The 17686-nt window shown below is 37.0% G+C and overlaps 1 protein-coding gene across 3 annotated transcripts in view; it reads left to right on the forward strand.

Annotated features, from left to right (window-relative positions):
- Positions 1-17630, forward strand: part of ANO3 (anoctamin 3) — a 208011-nt gene extending 190381 nt beyond the window's left edge. For all 3 annotated transcript variants that reach the window (XM_080405111.1, XM_080405112.1, XM_080405113.1), the window contains 10 exons: positions 175-211; positions 2212-2323; positions 3534-3591; positions 5077-5174; positions 6612-6757; positions 6865-7017; positions 7701-7848; positions 9694-9774; positions 10611-10716; positions 11476-17630. In XM_080405111.1, the coding sequence (XP_080261237.1) occupies positions 175-211; positions 2212-2323; positions 3534-3591; positions 5077-5174; positions 6612-6757; positions 6865-7017; positions 7701-7848; positions 9694-9774; positions 10611-10716; positions 11476-11658 (1122 nt within the window). In that variant the 3' untranslated portion in view covers positions 11659-17630. The remainder of the gene's footprint in view (positions 1-174; positions 212-2211; positions 2324-3533; positions 3592-5076; positions 5175-6611; positions 6758-6864; positions 7018-7700; positions 7849-9693; positions 9775-10610; positions 10717-11475) is intronic.
- The last annotated feature ends 56 nt before the right edge of the window (positions 17631-17686 follow it).

The following is a 17686-nucleotide window of genomic DNA, read 5'->3' on the forward strand; positions in this document are numbered from 1 at the left end:
AGGAAACTATACATCCATGCATAGCTACGACATCACCCTCCCTTCCCTGTGCAGAAACCTTGGTGCTATAGGGTGACAGAACACCTATGCTTTTGATGCATATTTTCATTCTGAATTTGACGTCACAACAGACAGCACATGCTACACTTAAACCATCTCTTATTTCTGTTTTAGGTATATGAAAAGGTTGCCTATCTCCTGACAGACTTAGGTATGTAGGTCTGCCTTCATGGTATGGTTCTTGATAGCTGTGGCATATACCTCTGTACTTCCATAAAATAAGGGATTGAAAACTTTATCTGTGCGTAGTATGATTCTGCCATTTCCCTAACCAAGTGAGAGATATCAGAAAAAGAAATGAAATTATTATTTCACTAAGGAAATAATGGAAAAGAAAGATATTTAATCTTCTGCTTTTTTGTGTGTGTTTGATAGTATATTAACATTTACAGTATATTTTAAAACTGACATTTGTAATGGAACAAAAGTCAAAACATATTCTTTCCTAGACTGCTAATAGCGATTTTTTTTCCAGTTTTCCCAAATGCTTGGTGGTTGTTGTTTGTTTACAATTTGTTAATGTGTATTTTAATAGGGAAAAAATGGGCTAAGATAAAACTACATTTTCTAAGATAAAAATATTAAGTCATAATTTTAAAGTAGCTCTGATTTTGTCACATTAAAAATTTATACTGAAGCCTTTAGTCATGATTCATAGAGGTAAAACTTTCTAGCTTATAGAAAACAAGAAAGCAAAGGCAGCGTTTAAGATCTACTATGTGAATATGTTACCTTTTAGGGTTTCTTCTTGCATGTTCTATTTTAGCCCATGTCCAAATGTGCAGTTGATCTTGTAGTAGTTTAAAAGCAAGCTCGGTGCTTAAATTTAAGGGCTCCCTCTTCTGGTTCAAGTACTGAATGGTTTCAGTGTTTCAGACAACAGGCAATTGAACGGGTTAGAAAGATTGAGGATGTACAGTAAACTTGTTCGAATTATTAAAATTTTTTATTTTTTTTTCAGATCACACTGATTTATATTCCTACTTTTTAAATACATTTTTACAGACCAGGAAATTAGAATGAAAAGAGTGATTTCATTTAAGTGTGCAAGCTGATTTTTCCCAAAATACATGAAAGAATTAAAAAAAAAAAAAAAAAAAGGCTTCTTGAATCAAGCATGATGGAGCATTGGGTGTTTGAGCTGTGTAGCTCACTCCATTTCCTAAGATGTTTTATGTGAAAGAGGAGGAGAACATCTTAACTTCTGGGAGCAAGTGTCCATATGTAAGGCTGTACATTTGTATCCTAATGTAGTCATCATTAGACCAAAGTAATTAAGCAGTACAAATTTTAACTGAAAAATCCAGGCTGCTTAGAATTCTAATTCATGTATGTGCTTTACAACTTTTATCAGTGTACTATATTCTGAGTTTGATACATCCATCAGAGAAATCTGAATTTTTTACAAAAAAAAAAAAAAATTAATTTTTATCACCAAGTTCTAATTCAGACATAAATAATGTACTACAAACAGTAAAGAAAAACATGCAAGGCAGTGCAGACCCACGCAGAATACTTGTAGCCCTGCTACACATTTCTACATTTCTTTCAAAAAAAACCCCAAACAAATAAGGACCTCCATCCTTTCCTTGTGGAATTATAAACTGTTTAACACTTCACAAGAATCATGAAAGGAAAGCCTTGAGGATGAAGTAATGGTCTCACAGACGTATTTAGAAGGCAAGATGGTTGGGTGAGAAACTGGCTGTTGCTTGTCTCTTTTCCCTCTGCTTTCCTTGGCAGCCCCCATCTATTGCTCTGCTGATGCCAGGTGCTTTTGCTTTTTGTTGTAGGCTTTTTTTTTTTTTTTTTTTTTCCAAGATACCTGTAGCCTTAAAATTAAAGGTTCACACTGAATTCAGAAATCGTTCATGGAAATGGAACAGGTAGCTTCCCATAGAGTTGTGATCTATTCTGTACCCAGGGGCTTGTATCTCCTTTTCCACACAGAGCCAACATAGTTTGAGCTGGGACAATGGGTTTGTGACCTGCAAACTGAACACTTTGAAGAAAAAGACACCTTAATTGCAACCTCATGAGGCCCCATGACTTGGAACCATCGCTTGTTTTGTTAGTGTTGGTGGATCTGTGAGCAGTTAGGCATAACTGGATTTCATTTTAGTTTATATCACGTATTGTGTCTTTCCACAGAGCACCCTAGAACAGAATCTGAATGGGAAAACAGCTTTGCCTTGAAAATGTTCCTCTTCCAGTTTGTCAACTTGAACAGCTCCATCTTTTACATTGCCTTTTTTCTTGGCAGGTAAGTTATCTTTGCTAACTGAGCTGGAGGGAAAAGTTGCACAGAACTCATAAGTTTTCCTAATTTTATAGGTTTGAAGAAAATGCAGTGATTGTTTGAGCTGCAAGATTTAGATGCAAGTCAGTTTCTGAGGATAATTGATAGCACTACATTAACATTTTTAACTGTATGTGAGGGTTGGGCCCTTGAAATATTTACTCACGAAACTAGACAAAGTGTAATTCTTGAGTGGGTCTACATACATGACTTTCCTACTAAATGAGAATTCAGTTAATTTGAAAATACAGCCACTTCCTAAATGTGGGTCTGTATTTAGCCCTGCACTAATAAACTGTAGTGATTTTTTCTTGTTTATTCCCCTTTGGTTACATTTCCCAGGATCCATTTCTATAAATATCAAATATTGTCTGGCAGGTCTTATACAAGAGTAGGAGGCAGAAATTCTGGCTCGTTTTTGTGTGTATCTTTAGCTCAGAGCATGAGATACTAGACAGGTTTAACCTTGCTTCATCTTCATTTCAATTTTGTTATGATCAGACTTACCATTCCTATATAACATAGAGTATTTCAGTTTTATAATACAATTTCACTTCAAGAATGTTTTAAAAAAAAACAAATAAAACATCTAGTAAAGAGTAAAATATCTGCACGTTACATCCAGTGGTGCACCTCCATACAGTTCCAAAACTTCTTTGTATCTTGCTATCTCCTCTGTCTAGCAAGACCAGGCATAAAGGTCTTTCTGTCTCATTTATGAACTTTCGCTGAGGTCATGAAGAATTCTGATTCAATTCATTTGACAAGAATCTATTTGATTATGATGGGTTTGGGGGTGATGTTCTGCTTCTATGTCTGAGGGTGCAATCCAGTGCACACTTCACGTGGGCAAGAAGATCCCCGTGATGCAGTAAATTCCTATGTATTGCAGTGGCTTATCTTCTTAGAAATAGATTAGAGTCTGAATATCTAACGTCTAAAACCTCTGAAGGTAAGATTTTTGTTCTGGACATAATAAAAGCTTAGGATCACTTGCAAAATGATGTTCTTTGTTTGCATTTTGAAACTTCCATATCCTACAGATACCCAATTTAAGCCTCAATGATTTAATGTGTTTATATTTCACGAGTTTGCTCAATGGATGTTGTGAAATAAACGCTGATACAGGCTGTTCTTGGAATGTCCACTGAGAAACAGAAATCTTATTTTCCAGATTTGCAGGCCGCCCAGGAAAGTACAACAAGCTTTTTAACAGATGGAGACTGGAAGAGGTAAGCAATCCTGTTTTGTGTTCCTGTGACATTTCCATGAATAAAAAGGAAATGGCTGAAGAATATGAATTATGTTCGGTTTGAAAGATTTATTTTTCCATCTATGTGCAGTGAAGAGTAAACTCTTATTTATAGCAAAGAATAGGAAACAGAAGACGTGTTTTTCCTTCTGTGTCCTCTACCGTGCTGAGTGCCTCTGCCCCAGACATGCAGTTTCTTCTGCTTCTCTCTTTGGGAAAAACAAACAGTGACAGTCCCTTGCCTCACAGGCACTACTAAGTCCTACAGGATTGGAATCTCCTGAATATGTGGAATTTTTGGATGGAGAGCAATGTAATGCACATATATATAGTGCTTTTCTATCAGCTTCTGAAGTTTCTGCCAGCACAAGCAAAGACATGGACTTTTTGGAGTGGGTCCAGAGGCGACCACAAAAATTATCAGACGGGTGGACTACCTCTGCTACAAAGAAAGGCTGAGAGAGCTGGGGTTGTTCAGCCTGGAGAAGAGAAGGCTCAGGGGTAAAACCGTATTGTGGCCTTGCAGTACTTAAAGGAGGCTCATAAGAAAGATGGGGACAAACTTTTTAGTAGGGCTGGTTGCAATACGACAAGAGGGATTGATTTTAAACTAAAAGAGGGTAGACTCAGGCTTGATATAAGGAAGAAATTTTTTTACGATGAGAGTGGTGAAACACCAGATCAGGTTGCCCAGAGAGGCCTTAGATGCCCCATCCCTGGAAACGTTCAAGGTCAGGTTGGATGGGGCCCTGAGCAAGCAGATGTAGTCGAAGATGGCCCTGCTCATTGCAGGAGGGTTGGAATGGATGACCTTTGGAGGCCCCTTCCAACCCAAACTATTCTATGATTCTATGATTTAAAAGAAGAAAAACAGTATTTTCAAAATTTAGCTTGAAAACGTGTTAGGATTGTATCTCCCTGGATCTCTCTACCATGCTGAAGTTCCCTCCTATCTCTGAAAAACAGGTTTCTTCTGTTGAACCTTGGTAGCCACAGAATAAAATGCCATAACATTTGTAGTCCATGGTCTAAAAAAAATTTTCTGTAATTACTAAACATTTTAATTCGGCAATTTAGGTAGTTTAACTAGTAGTACCAGAGATTCAGCTACTAAGTCTCTGTTCAAACTTAGGGTATTAAAAATGAAATATTGCTCCATTCTTTTGAAATGAATATGTATGTATCAGTCCAAATGAAATAGACTATATCATTTATCATATATGTAGAACACGCAACCTTAACTTAGGTAATGTGGTCTAGTTTTTCAAGAAATAATATGTCTAAAGGTTGTTCAACTAAAGTGCGTTAATATTTCTGTTATTAATATTTCTTTTAATGTTTCTGTAGCTGGAAGTCAGTGTTCTTCACTAGACATATATATTGAAGATTTCATTTACCCTCTGAACAAATAAAAAATAAAGAAATTATCTTGTTTAGCTATTAATCTTTTTCCATTTCATTTTAGTGTCATCCTAGTGGCTGCTTGATAGATCTGTGCTTGCAAATGGGAGTTATTATGGTTTTAAAACAAATGTGGAACAACTTCATGGAGCTAGGCTATCCGTAAGTTCAGATGTCAAATTTTCTTTTACAGCTAGTGATTATGTATTGGTGTGATTCAGTGATAAGGAAAAATATTTTTATGTTAGGAGAATGTTTTCACTTTTTGCGTGGCTCAAACTGCAGCTTTATTCCCAAGGGAAGCAATAAGATAAGGCTTCTCAGGGTGTGTTAACCACCTAAATTGTTTATTGTGTTTTCATTTTCCATAATACAGAGCTGTTCAACTACTGAAAAGACTAATGGGCTAAGAGTCTTACAGTTCTCTTGAAAGTGGAAAAATTTGTTTTCAGTAAAAGGTTGCTCATCAAATATTAATTTAATCAAAGTCTCAACCTTGAAAATATGTCAGAAAGGGTTATGCTCACAATGTGCAAGCATTCTGCAGATGAGGGGCAGTGTACTGTATTGCTGTGAGATGGATTTCTGAGAGGAAGCCTACTTGAAGTGTCAGGCTTCCTGTCTCCTCAGCCCAGCAGTGTCTTAACTCTATCTAGAATTTATTTTCAAAGATGCTTATCTTCCTTTATGGAAAGCAGTGTTTTGTTTTGACAAAACCATGGTTTGCAACTGTGGCGACAGTTGCTCTTTCAGTAACCGAGAGATCAAGAGCTAAACACTAAATTAGTTTGAGAAAAAGTAGCAGCCTGTTAATAAAAATACTTACAAGAAATTTTTTTCCCATCTTCAGTCTCTTTTCAGTAATGTCTAGAAACAAACACTGGTCTTTCATTGCCGCCTGCGTCTGTACTGGGTAATAGGTTTCATTTGTGTAACACTTTAATTTGTGAGACTGTGACCTGCTTCATATTTATAACTACTTTGTGAAAAGACCTCTGCACAGCTTTATAAAAAAAAAAAAAAAGTCTTAAATATTTGCAGCTTCAGCAACACCTTTTTAGACACTTCTTCATGCTTCATGAGAAATGCTACAGAACAAATTCTGTAGAGCATCTAGACCTTTAGGTTTGTTCAAAAATAGTCGTATTCTACTATTCAGTATATGGTGGTATCACAGAGTTCTTAATGAGCTCCATTTACTTGGTTTGTCTTTTACAGGATTAAAAATAAAGCATTATTTATTTTTTTAATGCTCTCACTATGTGTGATTTTTTCCTCTGTTCTTTTTTTATTTAGGCATACAGATAAGTCCTGTAAAAAAAAGTCTATGCAAGCAAATGGCATGTTCTGAAAAGCTTTTTTGTACAATGACTAATATGCTACGTTAAAGACATAATTAAAATAGTAATGCAGAATTTTGAGAACTTTTGGAAATTCTTGGAATTGTATCTTATATGATATTGTAAATACTTCAAAAAAATATCTAAATATACATTCATGTGCTATCCAAAATAGGCTCACTGACTGCAAAACAGTACCGGCTAGTATTGTAAATTACTGAGCAAGTACAGTCAATAATACTCTGTTTATCTAATAAAGTTTATTACAGAATTGGTGGTCACGACGCAAAATGAAGAGAGGAGGGCAATTAATGGAGCATAAAGTTTCTCTGCCTCAATGGGAAAAAGACTGGAATCTGCAGCCTATGAATCTTCATGGTTTAATGGACGAATATTTAGAGATGGGTGAGTACATTTAGGGATGTGTCACTTCTCTTGAGAAACTGGGACTATGTCACACGTTGAAAGATCTTTTGCATTTCCAGTTGCTAACCACAAAAATGTCTGTCTAGTTTTACAGTTTGGCTTTACCACCATCTTTGTTGCTGCCTTCCCACTGGCACCGCTCCTGGCATTGCTTAATAATATCATAGAAATAAGGTTAGATGCGTACAAGTTCGTTACTCAGTGGCGAAGACCTATGCCTGCGAGAGCAACAGATATAGGTGAGAGAAACTACTGACCGTCACTGTCACATACCATTTATTTGTGTTTCCTTCTTCAGTGCAGCTTAACCCTTGAAATATTTCGTGCATCAAGAGTGAAGTTGATAGTGTAACCGAAAGATCTCAGTGATAACTCTTCTGTTAAGCAACAAAAGGATATTCAGTTGCTTAGTTAAGAGGACTACTCGGATTTTCTTTCCATTTCCAATAAAGGATCATAGTAGTTGGAATCTTGAAAACAGGCTAAATAGTATTTTAGGCTTCCAAATTGTGAAACTGTACATCTTAAATGCTATCCAAAATCAGTTGAATTTAGAAATTAAATATAAGGAGTAAATTCAGTTTTGGTTTAAAACTGAACTAAATAAAAATAAGCCTTGTCTTTCAAAAATCTTCTATTTGGCCTTTATATCCAAAGATTATGGTTATACATTTGTTGCTTAACTATTTCTTCTCGACAGGGTGTGCCCTACTGTAAGGCTTCGTCCAGGTGGAGCCACTGGTGGCAGGAATGTGGGGACACGGCTTCATCTTGACTAGCTTTTCTGACTGAATAATTCTCTCTCAATAAGAAGGGAAAACTGTGTGACTAACAATGACTTTAATATTACTAGTATGACTTCATATGACTTAATATGACTGTGAAAGACTAATGACTTTGTTGTCATTTTTCTTGTTCCTAGGTATCTGGTATGGGATTCTGGAAGGAATTGGAGTTCTGGCTGTCATCACCAACGCCTTTGTTATTGCCATTACTTCCGATTACATTCCACGTTTTGTCTATGCATACAAATATGGTCCCTGTACAGATCAAGGGTACAGACAAGAAAAGTAATTAACATACTTTTATATATACTTGTGTATTTCAGTGGAAGCGCACTTTTTCTCTCTTTCTGTGTTAACATACTTAACATATATCAGTAACTTTTTACGTTTTACATCTGTGCAAACCTTCACAGATGTTAAGTGCAAGTAATTCATGCATCCCAAAGAGTTTGCATACTTACTCCACAGTTACCGAAGTGGAAAATCATGTCTTCCCTTTTGAAGGCAAACCACAGAGCTCAGTATACATCAAGCAGTTTTCTGGCTTTCTCCAGATAAGCTTTTCTTCTTTTCTGCAATAGTTCTGGACTGTCTTCTCCCACTGCACTCCCACACACATATGTATCATCCCAAACCCTCTTTTAGGCTACGCCTCATTCACCCTCAAACTTCCCTGCCTGTTTTCAGAAATGCTTGCAGCCCACCTCCAGCAAGATTGGCCTTGACACTATTTAACATAACTCCGTCTTTAGTGTATCTTAGCATCAAACAGGGTATCTTGCCTATCTTTGTACCACCGGGCCAGTTTCCTGCCAGACATTTACTGCTCTCCCTGAACTGTGGGTCCACCATGCTCTGTCTACCTTTCCCGCTGTCTGTCATGACCTTTTACATGATATGAACAGATCACGGTACCCATGGACATACTTTCATTTATTTGGAGACCAATACCCTACAGGTGGTTTTGGGGGGTGGTTTTGAAGGGTGTTCTTATTTTTTTTCTTTTCAATATGGGAATCAGGGTTACCTTGAGAAAAGGAAGCATCACTTTGCTAATACAGCCTGCGTTACAAGCACAACTTATCTTGGTTTTTGTTGGGTTGGAGTAAGAGGAGGAGGCTGGGTAAGAGTGAAAGCATCAAGGCTTGTCCAGCAAGCCAGTACCGCTTCATTCATAGAGCATGCCTCAGCTCAAACCTCAGCGGTCTGTCCTTCCTTCCCTCATTGCTCCATCTCTAATGATTCAAAATAGACATTTACGCTTCCTGTGGTGTCACAGGAAGAGAGAATTTAAGGGCAAAAATAGTGAAGCAGGATAAGATGAAAAGAGACAATATCAGAGCAACATTAGTGCTTAATGTGCACTACCCTTTTAAAAGAGAACTACATAATTCTATTTCTTCTTTTGCCAGTAGTGATTCGAGGTGTCACAGCAAACCTGAAAGTTCAGGGGGTGTAGTAGGATCCCTGATGCATCTCTTTTAAAATGTTCTTTGCCTTTCAGAATGCTCTTTGTTGAATTACAGGACAGATTTCCGAGGAGATGGGATGTCTTATATGGCCATGATTTTCCAGGAAAAGACAAAAATTTCACTCCTACAGTCATAATTCAATGTATTTATGTGGTTTCTGTCATTAATAGTCATAAGTTGTTGCCTTTCAGATGGCCGATTGGTATATATGCACTGTTCATTTTACTGTTGGTGAAAATTCTTTGATTCAAGCCATAAAATCTGTCATTTGTTGCTATATGCTGCATGATTGGTGGCAGATTCTGCAAGGATGTTAAATTATTCTCCTCTCTGCCTCTCTAGCCATCTTTCTAAGTTCAGCAATTTTAAGAGAGTGAGGAATGCTAGCAACAATTCTTGGTTTATATCTGCTGGTAGATAAGAAGCAAACCCATGAAAAGTACTGAAAATAGATTTTTGAACTGCATTATCCCTGAAACAGGTGTTATTTGTTCCTTTCCAATAAAATTTGCCTTCTCCGCTTAAAATTTTAGAACTGCTTTTGTCCTGATAAGCAAATAGTATGTTTGCAATACATGACAGCAGAATATGTTTCCATACAGGATCTATGCTATATAACCACTTTATGAAGAAGGTCCTGACCCTGTCTTTCTTTCAGATGCTTAAAAGGCTATGTCAACAGCAGTTTGTCAGTATTTGATTTGAGTGAACTTGGGATGGGATACTCAGGATACTGCCGGTATGTTTCAGTGCTCTCCCTTCTTGTAATACAGGCATAGACATTAATATAGATATTAAATGGAAATTCAGTGCTTAAATTACTGGCATAATAATTTCTTTTTTGTCTGTGAAAGCATTGGAGTTCAAGTTTGTTCAGCGTGGAAGTCTTAGGTGCAAACACCGTGTGTTAGGGCTCAATAGTAACACATGGGAAACCTGTGTTCTGGGTTTTTCCAGGACTTCTGCAACCTGTATCTTGTGTGCCTTTATGAATTATTTCATTTCAAATTTACCTAGCTGCCAAGAAGGATACAATTTCTCATTTCAGTTTTGTTAAGCATTCTGAGGTCTATTAAACAAAATTATATATTTTTTTGTTTGGCTCTAACCCAGGTCAGGATCCCAAACAGTTACACAAGGTGAATACAAGAAATTCAGCATTAAATTAAATCCTTCTGGTTTCAGATTTAGTTTTACAGTGAGAGTTAGCTTGAGTTGACTAAGGACTTACAGAATCATGTTACACTTATGCAAACCTTGTCTGGAAAATCTCAAATCCTTATAAGAACCAATTTGGAGTCAACACTTTTGAACTTAACATTCCAAGGCGCAGCTTTGTAGCAACAAAAGAAGTTGTTTGCTCTGGATTTTTGGAGCAAAGAGTGCCATCTTATAAGCAGCCCTATTTAATTGCCTATACTGTGGACTATTATTCTCCTTTTCTGTTTAATTCCTTCTGAACTGTGTTTTCACTTCAGTTTCTCTGCTTTCAACCGGATCTGGGATAGAGTGCTCTTCACCCTGTTCAGGTTTTCTAGCACGGACTAACTTACTGGGTATTTCTTTGCTTTACAGGTACAGAGATTACAGAGCCCCACCATGGAGTTCAACTCCATATGAATTCACGTTGCAGTTCTGGCACGTCCTGGCAGCGCGGCTGGCCTTCATCATAGTATTTGAGGTTAGTCATGGAAAGGAACAGTTCCTTTCAACCTCTTCAAGGTTTAAATTGATTTTTTTAAAGTAGTCCCATGAAAAAATTTTCAGTACCATCAACAGCTTGTTTGTTACAATCAAGAGAGGAAAAAAAAAAAAAAAAAGCCCTCCCCAAACCGTTGTCAGTCAGCTGCTTCAAACTGCATTGACAGAGTATGCGCTGATTTTAGAGTCCCTCCAAAATTCGTATTTCCTTAACAGTCATCTTATACAGCATGTTGGTTCACAAGCAAATCTTTCGTGTTTTATTGAAAAAGAAGAAATGCAACTTACGTGTACATTAAGCACAGTTATTACAAGTTAAAATCTGCGTCAGGAAAATAAGACATGATTCTAGCCTAATATCAAATCAAAATGCTTGTACTACCTTTGAAAAGTGTATTACATACTGACCAGGAATCTGGTTACTTTGATTACAAGCTTTTCCCAAAGACTGCTTGCAGGTTATTGAGACTAGCATACCCTGCAGTCATGTCTTCATTTAAGTCACTAGCTATACCCTTAGTTTTGCTTTTCAGAAGGCTTCAGCATTTTCACATTTCTGATAGACAGCTTCTTTACTCCCCTCTGTGTGTGTGTGTATGTATTAAAAAAGGGAAGGAGCTGGTTTCTAGTGATTAATTGAATCTCAGTTCCAGTTTTCCCACAGACGTTTAGTCCCTAAAACGTGGCCTGAGGAATGAATATGCATCTTTGAAGCAATTATTTTTGTTGTTCTTTTCAGCACCTTGTTTTTGGAATTAAGTCTTTCATTGCCTACCTGATTCCAGACATGCCCAAAGACTTGTGCGACAGAATGAGGAGAGAGAAATACTTAGTCCAGGAAATGATGTATGAGGCTGAACTGGAGCATTTGCAGAGAGAAAGGAAAAAGAATGGCAAACAGTATCACCATGAATGGCCTTAGTCACTACTATGCTGCAACAAAAACACTGTTTGGAAATTGAAGAGTGCAGTTTACAAAATGAAGTCAGAGTGGCATCAGCATGTGAGAATCACGGTGTATATATGTTCTTGCTGGGCGGTACAGTTGCAGGCTTTGGAGGGAATAGGAAAACAGATGCTTTGACGAAGAAAATGAAAAGCCCTACCTGTAACTCGTCTGTGGTGAGCACCAAGGAGAGTTGGCACTCGGGAATGTGCAGACAAATTAAAAATTTGGATACTTTGATTTTCAAAAAGGCAATGAGTTTTCATGCTGTTCGTGAAGATACTAACAGCGTAATGAAATTTAAAAATTGCCTGTGAGTTTATACAGTAAGGGCATGACTAAAACCAACTTACATGATATCCACTACTTCTACAGCTTCTGATTGCTCAGCTCCATCTGTAATGCCTCTGAAGAAAAGAGCAATTGTTGCCTTTGTGGCCATAACTTGGTATAAATGATCTTTCAGGCTTACTGTTTTGTCAGGTTTGTCCTAGTCTCTTGTTGAGATTGTGGATGTGGTCCTACCCTAAGAAAGGGGCCTATGGCTGCTTAATATATACTATGCAGTTCAAGATTTGCACATCAGTGTCATTAATTTATCCTTCTAGTTGAAAACCAAAAATTCTAAATTCAAAGAGAAAACAGCAGCTCTAAAAGAATGCATCGCATTGCCCACATTGCAGCTATATTTGAAAATGATGTGGCTGTTGAGTTGTCTTTCCACTTTTCTGTGCAGAAAGGCCACCTCCACACACTTCCAGGGTGAAAGAACTGTCATTTCCATGCTCTGATGCAGCATGCAGATGTCTAACTGTGTTACTGTTCCTTTTGACCTGTCTGGGCAATGATTTCATGACTTCACAGAATGCTACTTTGAAATATTCTCATACAGTGCAGATGACTTCGTCCTCAATATACAATTAACTCTTTATAGTATGCAAGCTTATGCAGATATATATCAGACATACAGTATAACGTTGTGACTTGCTTGTTCAAGGGAAGGAGAAGCAGAGCACTTTATAACAATGCTCTTGTTGTAATAGTAAATGTTCCAGTAACATGCACTTCTTTTATTGGCCTAAATAAGTCAAAGCATGGGAGTTAGATACAGACAGATATGTATACAGATTGTATATAAATGCACACACACACATACAGGTTACTTTTAGATTTTTTATTATTATTATTATTCGTACACCTTCTTACAGTTTTGGGGGGCTTTTTGGATGAAATCACTATAAAAGGTAGTGTTCATGTAAAGAATCAAATTTCAGTTTTTATGTGCATACAGTATACAGCAGTGTTGGTATGGTTATAGTCACATTTTGGTGATGAAATTGTCTATTACTAACATTTCATAATATGGGAAAAGATAAGCCCTCAATTTCAACAAGGGTGTGAGGTTACCTTGCAGAGAAGGGAGCGAAGGAACAGAACGATTCTAATTCTGTTTCTCTTGCACAATTTTAAATAATGCTTCTCTATATTGGATGAGAAAAAATTAAGAAATGAAGAGTCACAAAGTACAGTAACTCTAAAGGCTGCAAATTTTAGCATATTTTTAGGGATAATGCTGCAGCAAAATCACTGCTGACAGAAATGAAGAGACGTGTATTTTAAGTACTTACAATACCCTATTGAACCAAATAATGTGATTCCAGAATTCATTTGCATGTGTTAGCACAATCATTTTATTTTATTATGCCATATAAAATTAATTTTAAGAGTCAAGAGCCCATCACAGTGGTTGAGGACATTCTATTTTGTCCAGAGGGCCTAGCATCAGACCTTAAGTTCTTTAGTCATTTGGTCATATTAATGAGATTTCTTGGTTAATTCCAGCTCTCTGTGACCAGACAAGGCAACTGTAGGAGAACCTACAGTATTGCACAAAGGAGGAAAGGAATTGGAAGGTATGGTCTAATCAGATATATTACCCATTGGTTCTGTGGTAAAGGGCTGGTGGAACTCAGCTTCCCGTATTTTGGAAAGGCTGTTTTGTTCCTCTATATTCTGGGTTGTGCGTTGAGTTCCTCAGGAGTCCTTATCAGAAGTAATTAATGCACTCTCCTCAGTGCTTATATAATCACACCGTTTGATTTGATTTATTGTGTCTCTCTTTCATTCTGTGGATTTTCAAGCATCGTCTGACAGCATTAACCGTCTGTCACAGCTTCTGTTCCTGTGCCACATAGTGATAGTACTGAAGTTCTTCAGAAGGTCACAGATGAGCTTTCTTTTTAATGTTTTCTGTAAAAAACAAAACACTTTGGCTGGCCCAAGGTATAGATACATGATAAAAATAGGCAAGAATCACAAATATTGATTATTTTATACTTTCCTGTTTCTGCTGCAGATATTGGCACATGTCAGCACATACTTAAGCAAATTCCAATTGGACTTAAAAATCACACAGGAAAGGAAACCTTTCTGTATTTGAGATCTAAATAAATATATATATATATATATATATATAAATGATTTTCAACAGTGGTGAATAGGAGTTTATCAAAGGCTAGTATGTTGATCTGACATTGTGCATTTTATGCACTGGGAAAGCACAAGAAGTGTTGGAGAAACACTGTGTGTGTTGCGCTATTTTTGGAGGAAATCAGCAATGTCTAATGGTTTTGCCACTATCTAACCATTTGCTTAAGCTGAGAAAACTTTTTGCTAGACTTTGTTTAGTATGCTCTTTGCATTGACTGCACGTTATTTTACTAAAGTATAAGGCACACACTGTCCTCAGGAATAATGTATTTTATGAATGGTGAATGGTCTTTTCATATTCTAAATATTGTCTTTCCAAACAAATGACCAGTATGAATAGACTGTGCATGCAAGTTGCGTTTGTGAAATCTGACAAAGCTTTAGAACTTCAATTTGTGCAAAAATGCTTTAGATCATTGCAGATCTAATCTATGACAACTTTGCTCTATGCATGCGCCCTTAGAGAGACTGCATGAGCAACTAGGTATTTTTAAATACAAGGATTAGTCCAAAATGTCTTAATTATTCCTAACCAAATCCCATGTCTTGATTCAGAAAAAAGAAATTTCCATTTCAGAAATAGCAAAAAGTCCGCATACATTATACACATCTCATTTCTTATGACTTTGTATTCTAAATTTGTGCCTAATGTGTTAGATCTGAATTCTGGTGACTAAAAAAAAGGAAAAAAATAATTCTGCTTCATTAGCCATCCTAATGAGAGGTTTCTTCTTAGAGCTCAAAGTCTGTCTACACACACATTAAGAGCTCAGTATTCACAACGGAGCGCTAACAGGGTTGCCTGAAAACTGAGCACAGGTTCTCCATGGGTTCTGCTGTAATTCAGTTTCCTTACCAGAAACACAGCAAGTAATCAAGCATCCTGGTAGAGCACTAATATTTGGAAACAAGGCAAACCACATGATGGCTATTTTAAAATTTTTCTTTCCTACCCCTTTTTTGTTAAAGGATTTCTAGAGAAAATTTAGATGAACTTTGAAGTTAATATTGATGATGACAAGGCTAAAATTTCCATAGTTATGATGGACCATAAGTGGGTTTTTTGTTAGATGTTTCTTTGGAAGTATATCTTCATTACTACAAAACACACATTAGCTGTTGCTGTGCCCTTTTCCAACAGCAGCGTGTCTTAAATTGTGTTCTGAGGATCAGTTAGGCTTGATTGTGTCCTTCAGAAAGCTTAAAAAAAATTAATAATCAAAACCAGTGAAAATAGGTTAATAAGTATATCTCTTAAGGCATAAATTCATAAATCTCCTGAAGTTGCCTAAAAAGTTCTGCAGAATGAAAAGTATCTTGGGAAACACAACTTTGAGTGTTAATATGGGGAAATTTGGTGACATTTTATTCTTAATATGCTATTAAGATGGTCACTTTAATGTAAGTCGTGCACACCCGCTGTTTCCTCGCTGTGGCTTCTTCCACTGCAGATTTCAAATGGCAGTGCAGCCAGAGAGAATTTCTGGAGCCGTGAGGTCCAGCGGCATTACCTGCAAAGTCCTACATGACATCATGGGACTTACTAATCTTTTGCATTATGCCACAGTTTGTTCAGGGACAAGTGACTACACACATATTTAGCAACATCATATAATTTTGATTAACTGAAAATCACCCGCGTCCATAAATTGAAAAGAAATGTTTGATACATAATTAACTTGCAAGTGTCACAAATTTTCATTAAAACGATTATAAGCTAGATTTTTTTATATACACTGGGCAATGGCCTTATCAATAAAACTCATTTTATATGAACAGCTAAATATGAAGGCAATAAAGTTAATGGAAAATCAAACAATCATGTTTTCTATTAAGTGTTACATAGGAGAAAAGGGACAGAGATAAAAATAGTGGTATCAACAATCTCTTACAGTGCAGTGGTACTTCCAGAGGCATTTTAGGTTCTGTAATCCTCATAAACTACTTTATGTTTACTAAGCAACTCATGTTGCTTATTTGGGGGTAAACGTTGAAACAAATACACAGCCAGCCTTTCATAATAATGTTTATTTGGTGTTAAGGCTGTCACTAGAATTCCAACAAATTTCCACATTTAGACAGAGTAGTTATTTTGTTAGTTCCAATGCATACTTTGTCTGATGAAAATGCATGCAGTGACACTTTTTGAAAGCGTTTAAGTGAGCTGCAAGCTTAAATTCCTGTGGTGGAAAATTTAGCAGCTTGAAAAGATCCCCAAGTCTTTTCATAGTTGACCTCAGGCTTGTAAAGCCCGTGTTCTGCTGGGGTAAGGTGCACCAAGCCCATGTGTGGAGCAGGGAGTGAGCAGGGGAAGCAAAGCTCTTCTCTTCGCTGACTTTTTCTGCAGAACTCCGACAGGTTCTGCAGAACAAGGGTTTGGAGATGGAGGATGGTGACAGCTCTCTTGATCCTTTTCTTTTTCTCGTCTGGCTCAGTTTTTGACTTATCCTCAGTGTTTTATTAAACGATGCCTTCTTGCTGACAGTCTGATTTGCAGAGTGATTCTGTAGCTGCAGAATTATTTACAGGATCGTTTGGGATGTCCTTAATGAGAAGCCAGAGCAAAAAGCGCACAAATCCTAGTGTGTCTGGTGCTTTTTACAAGTTGGTATGCATTGGACAGAGCAATGCGGGGAAGCAGGGGGTGCATCTGTGGGTGCCGTTAGGCCACTCCATTACAGGATCTGTCCTTTCTGACCACCCACTTTGCACTCCTTGTGTCCCTCCCTACACGCACACATACAGCTCAAATACCCTACACAGTTCTAGCATTTTAAAATTTATATAATAGACTCATGCTGACAATTTTTCTCTCGTATTGACATTTCAACCACATTGACCAGAAATTTGCATCGGCATGATTTTGGCATAATCATGATAGCACAATGTTACCACAGCAGCACAAAGTTATAATGGCACAACCGGGAACTGTAGAGAAATCACTTCGCTATTCCATGTTATACAGGAACTTTTTAAATCCAGGACTGGGATTTAGTCTTGAAATGTTAATGTTAATTTAGTCATGAATTCCCTCCTCACTACACTGGAAATTGTTTTGTGTTAGTTCTGTTGGCTTGTTCTACCTTTTTGCCATAACCCTTAGAATGTTACGTGTTCTCTGTAGTTTGCTTTCTTATTGCCGTGAGCTAGTTGTTAGGATGCTACTGGCTGGGAAATTAGGATTAAACCCAATGCAGTCTCAAGCTGATGAGATTCTAACCACTGAGAACACACTGAATTTTCTGTTAATAATGAAAAATAACTTCAGATCACCTTTTTATTTTGAGTTCTGTTTAGATGACTCGGAGTTTTGTATTGAAAAAACTTCCAAACTGTTGGCTCTGATTTTTACCTAGAGTAGTATCACTGAAATTTCAGTTCTTTGAAATAATCTCATGTAAAATCTAACTGAATGACATAGTTCAGTCATTTTTTACTCTGATAGTCCTGGCTAACTTGCAGCGTCATGATCGTAACAGATTTCTTAAAATGTGTATATATTTGAAATTTATGT

The sequence above is a fragment of the Falco punctatus genome (genome assembly GCF_963210335.1).
Source record: "Falco punctatus genome assembly, chromosome: 10".
In the NCBI taxonomy this organism is placed as follows: Eukaryota; Metazoa; Chordata; class Aves; order Falconiformes; family Falconidae; genus Falco; species Falco punctatus.